This window comes from Poecilia latipinna, unplaced genomic scaffold (assembly GCF_001443285.1).
Source record: "Poecilia latipinna isolate Pla-1442-1.1 unplaced genomic scaffold, P_latipinna-1.0 Scaffold4396, whole genome shotgun sequence".
Classification (NCBI taxonomy): domain Eukaryota; kingdom Metazoa; phylum Chordata; class Actinopteri; order Cyprinodontiformes; family Poeciliidae; genus Poecilia; species Poecilia latipinna.
Window position 1 is genome coordinate 5,357 of NW_015117012.1, and position 8,454 is coordinate 13,810.

General features: G+C 40.4%; 1 protein-coding gene across 1 annotated transcript in view; it reads left to right on the top strand.

Annotated features, from left to right (window-relative positions):
- Window positions 1-1,325: 1,325 nt before the first annotated feature.
- The window catches only part of LOC106942581 (excitatory amino acid transporter 3-like), a gene marked incomplete at its 3' end in the record, with an annotated part of 17,800 nt that continues 10,671 nt past the window's right edge, over window positions 1,326-8,454 (top strand). Inside the window, exon 1 of the mRNA XM_015025900.1 lies at window positions 1,326-1,456. Coding sequence (XP_014881386.1) covers window positions 1,408-1,456 — 49 coding nt within the window. The remainder of the gene's footprint in view (window positions 1,457-8,454) is intronic.

An 8,454-nucleotide genomic window follows, 5' to 3' on the forward strand; every position in this document is an offset into this window, starting at 1 on the left:
TGTTATTTTTCCTTTTGCATGTTATGTATTATTGTTTTTTTTATACATTTGATCTTTCTCCTTCGACAATAGAAATATTTGTCCAGTGTTTCCTCACTAATCAACATGAACTGCCACAGTTTCTCATCTTGTATAACTGATTTTCTCCCACTTCCAGACCAACCTTGTTTTTTTGTTTTTTGTTTTTTTGTCTGTTTACTTGATTTGATCACATGGATCACTTCACTGTGTGTTTCCAAGTGATTAAATGTCTCTCTTTCTCTTTTTAACTGTAATTTTGTATTGCACTTGAGTGTATGACACGTACTCTGTATACAAAGTTTGACTGATTGATTGGTACAACAATACTTTGTAAATCAATAAGGTTCTGTATGTTGCATAACCAGGTTTACTGCTTCAGACTGAAAAAAATAACTGTAAAAAAGTTATTTCTATGAATGACCTTATGAACATTGCATGAAATCATTTTGTGATAAAAGCATTTCATATCAGTCGATGTCCATAATTATTGTTAATCTTTTGTTTTATTTATCTGAAATACTGCCAAACTGGTGGCGTGACTTATGCAGAGTTTTCACTTCACACTGTTTATTTTTAAGCAGTTAAAAGGCAAAGTGGTGAATCCTTAAACTACTGCTGGGCAAATTACTAAACAGGTTGTTGCTAGGTAACCAAAGAGGGAGTAAGTTAGTTGATGTAACATTTCTTAGCTGGCCGTGAGAAGTTGAGTAGGGAGTCTTTCTTGTGTCTACATCCCACAGAAATAAAAAGCTCATAAACTAAAGAGTTTTTTGAGTTGGTAATATTATTAGAAATGCTTTTGCTTTTTAATTTAAAAAAATAAATAACATTGTTTTCATTATTTGAACCAAAATCCATGTCTCTAGGGAAACCAGGCATCATTTTCTGGGCATTTTTCAAAAAATGTAATCCAATATCTGGATGCCAAGTTCCGCTTCAACCAGAAACTTTTTAAATCACTTAAATGCTGTTTTTAAATAAAAATATTTCTGTGAACTAAGAAATTAACAAATCAACTCAACTGAAACATGATTGTTAGCACATCAAATTACTGTAAAACATATTCTTTTTAAAATATTTCACGTTCACATTATTACAAGCTCTATAATACAGAAAGCTACAAATATCTTCCCAGATCGCTACAAGAGGTCTTTCCTGCCAACAGCTTTCACCATCTACAATAACTCTTTGAAGAACTTGAATTAATATGAGTAACAACATATTAATGAAGTATTTTTGAATTTGAAGTAGTTATTTATTTTACTAAGGTATCCATAGAGACTGAATATGCTATGTTTGCAGGGCATTTTTTGAAAAGTGGGTCAAATGTCTTGAACAGCTGGGAGTAACTGGTCCATCTGACTGGACCACAGAAACACAAATACAATGAGAGAAAACCTACTTCAGGTATTTTGCTTACTTGGAGTTGCCTTGGGTAAGTATTTACTTCTTTTCTACTGGTGATTTTTATTTTTTTTATTTTATTGATTTATCTTTGTAGTGTAATTCTGCTTGATGAGATAGTGGTTAGCGGTTAAACAGATGTGCTTAAGCGGAGTTTTTTCTAAAGCGTACATTAAATGCGAGTTTTAATACACAGATGAAATGTTTAATTTTTTAAAAGTATTTTCTCTTAATGTTACTGAAATGCAGCTTAATACACTACACCAAACCACTTCATGTCAAATTTTCTGATGACACAGCTATTCTCTGCCTCATTTCAGACACATCACATTTAACCTCCGACAGCAGATTAAAAACTGTCTTCAGTGTTGTGAGGAACATTTTCTGATCCTTAACATCCAAATATCACAGGAGCCTTGTGGAGATTTGGATTTTGTGTTACTTTTAGCTCTCTTGTGTGTTGTGTTTTCCCATTTACTGCTTAATTGATTCCACCTGTCTTCTTGACGGTAACAGCTGTGCCTCGTTTTCTGATTATGCTGCGTAGGTATTTAGTCTTTCGTTTCTTTATCCTGAGTTGCGGGTTTCTTGTCGATGCTTACGGTTATTTGGGTTACCATAGCGACCTGTTCTAGTAACAGGTGTCTGTTCGAAATCCCAATTGAAGTACTAAAAACGCTGCGTTTCCTCACCTCTACCAGCTGTGTGAGTGGTGGCATTCTTCTCAACTAGAGAAATCATGACAAACTGTCATGATCTGTGTTTCCGTGTATTTATTTTAAGGGTTTTCTGTGTTCAGTTTCTGTCCTGAGTCTCTGTTATTTCTGCGTCTTCCCCGTTGATTGCTTCCCAGGTGTGTCTACTTACCTGATTACCCACGTGTGTATTTAAGTCCATCTGTTGTCTCTGTCTCTTGTCGGGTCCTCGTCTACTTTCGTCTTTGTCAGCGTCAGTCTGTCCGTCGTCACAGTAGAACTGGTTAAGTCCTGTGTCGGCATCAGCTCTCGTTTCTCAGTCCACTATCAGTTGCTAACGGTAAATAGCTGTGTGCTATTCTCTCTGCCGTGCCACCTGCATTGGACTGTTTCGAGCTTCTCCTTATTAAATCTTCATCATCATCTGGGTCTCAGCATTCATCCTCACCACCACAACCATACAAATCATGACACAAACCTATTTTTGACCTATTCTTTGAAATACAAATTGACAACAAACTCTCATGGACTGCTCAGGTTGACTAGGTCAGTAACCGGGTCCAATAGCAACTACACTTTCTGTGCAGGTTGAGGGCCTCTTGTGTCAGTCGTTAGTTCAGATTCTTCAAAGACTTATTCTAGATCATAACAGCTGACAACACTCTGCCTTCCCAAGATAGTCTCATGAAGAGGACGGTCATTGTTGTCCACAATTTTCTTGATCCTCTGAAGAATCCTTCCTTGCATCATCATTTCCAGGGGTTCCACAGTCGTCCCCAGAACAGAACCAGCCTTTTTTATCAGGCTGTTGAGCCTTTTCAGTTCTCTGGCTCTGATGATGCTGCCCCAACAGATGATGGCAGAAGAGATGATGCTCTCAACAACAGACTTATAGAAGATCTGCAGTATCTTGCTGCAAACCTTGAAGGATTTTAGCTTCCTCAAGAAGTCCAGGTGGGATGTCTTCTGCAACAGTGGAATCTTCTCTTGGGTCAAGCTAAGGTTGAAGAGGTGCTGCAGAATCACACAAAGCTGCTCTGCACAGGCCTTCAGGACTCTGGGGCTGACACCATCTGGAGCTGCAGCCTTGTTCTGGTTCAGTCTCTCCAGTTGACTCTCGACCTGACTTCTAGAAACAGAAGAGTGGGAGGGGGAGGCAAAATACGCAGCACTATCTCCTGTTGTTGCTATGGTGACTTCTTGAGCCAATAGTTGATTACCAACTTTAAGAAGCCTGACCTGCCAATTCCAATTTTGAGTGACACCAATTTTTTGTTTTTCTCTGAAAAGTTGCTAAATATTGCAACAGTGGAGTACTTATTATTAATAGCAAATGTGCAAACATGACCTTGTGCATAAGTCTGTCAGTCAGATCTCTATTACAGCTGAGCAAACAAGGACAGAGGTCAGTTTTTATCTTTGTCATGGTGAATTAGCTCAGAGGATAAAATCAGCTTCACTGTCATATAGGCCCATCATTGATCTCCCAATATTGAGGAAATCAGGACCGATTTATTGGTGCACCAACACCAGCAATCCTTACATCATTTGATCTATTGGACATTTTTCATCGTGACTGTGAGACAGAAACTTGGCAGCAGCCGAGTGAATTCTTTCGCCTCAGTGACTTCGCCACGACAAGGTTTGTTTACGTCACCAAGTGCTGAGACTCGAGCTGTGGAGGGGTCTGGCAATGACCCACTGCGAGAACCGAAAGGTCTCACTGTGACATATGCCTGCCTTCCTCTCCTTTGGGCTGTCTACCTCTTTTAAGAAAGACTTTGCTGCTCTGATTGTCCATCTCTAAGCCCTCTCACCGAATGTCATACGGATTTTATCGTTCACGTTGATGATGCTGATCTTTCCTCCTCCAGTGTGTGTCCTTGGATCCACATCCAAGGACACACACTGGACCTTTTAAGCTGCTCTGTCTGGATTTACTCCTCTGAACTTCTCCTGATGATCTTCCTTTTACTGATTATTTGCTGCTCTCTTTTAATGTTAAACTCCATTGCTCTTCCTCCAAACTTTTATGGTCCCTCTCTTTCTGTTATATTAAAAATTTTGTTTTATCACACATTGCTGACCATTTCACCATTGTTCATACTTCTGACCCAGATGACCTTCTTTGCATCTGTAATAATGGCCTCACCAATATCCTTGATTTCCTCAATCCCTTGAAAACCCAGCCAGTGCACCTTGGTACACTCCTGAACTTTGTTCCAGGTTCCTTCTATACCAGTGGTTCTTAACCTTTTTTGAGGTACCGAACCCCCCAGTTTCATATGCGCCTTCACCGAACCCTTCTTATCCCCCCCCCCACCCCAACACCCCCCGCCGACACACAAAATACTTTGCGGTGTTCGGATTTAGTAATTATATTAGCTGCGTTACCACCCCCACGCCACTAGAGGCAGTAGCAACCCCAAAAAGATGCGACTAAGGAGCAGATTTAGACTATAGAATTTGGTAAAAATGGTGAGCTTTACTGAAGTAATTAAAGACACAAGTTCAAATCCATGTTGAGAGTGGAGCTCCTTCAATCAGTGCTCCTCCGCAGCTCTGATTGGCTAAGCAATGTAACGTGATCCTCTGCCTCAAGTGATGGCAAAGCAGGGCGTCATCACGACTTTACACAAGTGTGTCTTTATCCCTGTGGCAGAGGCTCCGCCGAACCCCTGAGACCGACTCATCGAACCCCTGGGGTTCGATCGAGCCCAGGTTAAGAACCACTGTTCTATACACAATAACCTTGGCCCCAACTCTTCTTCATGCATGACTGTTGAACTTATGTCCCCTCTGCTTCTGACTTTGCTGACGCTATTTGCCAGTGTAAAGCGTCTTCCAGCCAGCCCAATCTTTTTCCTACAGTTCTCGTCAAACCCTGTCTCACTTCTCTGCTCCCTGTCATTACTAACATCATCCACTCCTCTTTGTCCTCTGGTATCATCCCCGTGGCATTTAAATCCACAGTCACTACTCCTATCAACAACACTCTGGTCTCCATCCTTTGAACTTCAACAATCTCCATCCTATTTAACCTACCATTCATTTCTAAAGTTGTGGAAAAAGTATTCGCCAAACAATTGCATTTTCTGTCACTTTGAGTAGTAGTTGTACCCAATTACAGATATACAGAGACAGCCAATCAGTTTAATAAATCAAGGTTTAATAAAATAATGATAAATTAAACAAACTTACAAACTTATAAAGATATTTTCACCCTGTGGTTTGTACACACCAGATTCCAAAAAAGTTGGGACACTAAACAAATTGTGAATTAAAACTGAATGCAATGATGTGGAGATGGCAAATGTCAATATTTTATTCGTAATAGAACATAGATGGCAGATCAAAAGTTTAATCTGAGTAAATGTAACATTTTAAAGGAAAAATATGTTGATTCAAAATTTCACAGTGTCTACAAATCCCAAAAAAGTTGGGACAAGTAGCAATAAGTGGCTGGAAAAAGGAAATTGAACATATAACAAACAGACCAATTAACACTAATTAGGTCAATTGACAACATGATTGGGTATAAAAAGCTTCTTAGAGTGTCTGTCTCTGAAGCCAAGATGGTGAGAGGATCACCGATTCCACCATTGTTGCACAGACAGATAGTGCAGCAGTACCAGAATGGTGTTACCCAGCGTAAAATAGCAAAGACTTTTAAGTTATCATCATCAACCGTGCATAACATCATCAAAAGATTCAGAGAATTTGGAACAATCGCTGTGCGTTAGGGTCAAGGCCGTAAAACTCTACTGGATGCTCGTGATCTCCGGGCCCTTAAACGTCACTGCACCTCAAACAGGAATGCCACTGTCAAGGAATCAACAGTATGGGCTCAGGAATACTTCCAGAAAGCATCGTCAGTGAACACAATCCACCGTGCCATCTGCCGCTGCCAGCTGAAACTCTACAGAGCAAAGAGGAAGCCATTTCTAAGCAGCTCCACAAGCTCAGCCGTTTGCACTGGGCCAGGAGTCATTTAAAATGGAGGGAGGCAAAATGGACGACTGTTCTGTGGTCAGATGAGTCACGATTTGAAGTTCTTTATGGAACACTGGGACGCCATGTCATCCGGACCAGAGAGGACAAGGATAACCCAAGTTGTTATCAACGCTCCGTTCAGAAGCCTGCATCACTGATGGTATGGGGTTGCATGAGTGCTTGTGGCCTGGGCAGTTTGCATATCTGGAAAGGCACCATTAATGCAGAGAACTATGTTCAGGTTCTAGAACAACATATGCTCCCATCTAGACGTCATCTCTTTCAGGGAAGACCCTGCATTTTTCAACAAGATAATGCCAGACCACATTCTGCAGCAATCACAACATCATGGCTACGTAGGAGAAGGATCCGGGTACTGAAATGGCCAGCCTGCAGTCCAGATCTTTCACCTATAGAGATAATTTGGCGGCGCATCATAAAGAGGAAGGTGCGACAAAAAAGGCCCAAGACGATTGAACAGTTAGAGGCCTGTATTAGACATGAATGGGAGAGCATTCCTATTTCTAAACTTGAGAAACTGGTCTCCTCTGTCCCCAGACATCTGAGTGTTGTAAGAAGAAGGGGAGATGCCACACAGTGGTAAAAATGGCCTTGTCCCAACCTTTTTGGGAGTTGTTGACGTCATGAAATTTTGAAATGTATTTTTCCCATAAAATGATACATTCTCTCAGTTTAAACTTTTGATCTGTGATTTGTGTTCTATTGTGAATAAAATATTAGATGTTGGCACCTCCACATCATTCAGTTTTTATTCACAAGTTGTTTAGTGTCCCAACTTTTTTGGAATCCAGTTTGTACTATAAAGCAGTGTTTTTCAACCACTGTGCTGCTAGTGTGCCGTGGAAATTATCCAATTTCACCTACCGTATTTTCCGGACTATAAGCTGCTACTTTTTTCCTACCCTTTGAACATGCGGCTTTTCTGTGGATTTTTCTTCAACCACCAGGGGGCTCTTTAGCAGAAAGTGAATCATTTGAAGTCAAAATTGGAAATCAAAGAAGAACGCGTTAATTTTCATTTAGACAAGCACATGTTAGTAGCAGGAGACGGAGACGGAGAAATGTTTTCAAACTCATATGATGCAGCTTCTAAGTTGAGGAGTATCGATCTGGCCATACAGGAGGGAAATAAAGCCGCTGCACGTAAACTCGGTGTGAACAAAACCGGATTTGGAGACGGAGAACTGCGTCCTTAATATCTCCAGCAGTTATTAGGACGTAGCCCTCTGCTGCCCTCTGCTGGGTCCTTCTGGGAAATCGAGAGTGGCAGAGATACCAGAGGCCTGTAGCCCGGTGCGGGTACTTGGGATATATGTAAGTTTCGGGGGGAGGGGTTCAAAAAATCTGAAGGCACGGTTTATAGTATGGTGCGCTCATAGTCCGGAAAATAAGGTAATTGGTCTTAAAATATCTTAAAATATTTTTTGAAAACGAATTAATTATCTGCAAATGATGACATCTTTGAGTGTCTTTGCTGGTAGTAGTGACTAGCCGCGTAATCATGTCATTTTATTATCACTAGATGGCAGTAGTAGCATTTTACATTAAAACAAAAGAATTAGTGATGCAGAATATTCATGCATCACACACGAGTGTTGTGGCACTGCTCAGGTGTATTTTTGAAGTGTACATGTTAAGTGCAATTTGAAATAAGAAATGTAAAATATGATCAAAATAAATGTTTGTGTTTATTTGATTCCTATTCAAGACACTTTGATAAGAATGACTATATATATGTAATATAGGCAGCTACAGAGTATCTTTGTTTACATTTTTGGTTGGTGGTGTTCCTCTGATTGTTTCAATTAAAACAATGTACCTTGGCTCAAAAAAGGTTGAAAAACACTGCTATAAAGTACCTATTTTCCATTTAATTTAACCAAATCTGATGTTTTTTTTTTTCCTTCAAAATCGCTGAATTTTCGCATTCAAATGCTTGGAAGCGAAGCCGGTGAGGCAGCACCGAGCTGAGCCTCACCTGTGATTGCGCAACCTCTCGCTAAGAGCACCGGTTGCCATTCTATGAGAGCATGCTCCTCCTGTCTGTACGTCGCCAATAAAATGGTTAAAACATTTAATGTATGAACTGATTTTCCATAATTTAGCTTATGTATTTAATGTACTGTGTTTTTATTTTCACCAACTGTGTGTGTCAACATGTTTCGTGTGCTGAGGAGCGATCATAAATGGCGGAGAACAGATGTGGAGTGAGGCAGGCAGTTCTCTTGCCTCATCACTGGGGGCGCTCATGATCCCAGATATTGTGACTCCACAACTGCAGAGTAAGAGATGGTAACAGCGAGCCGTCCAGCAAGCTAGC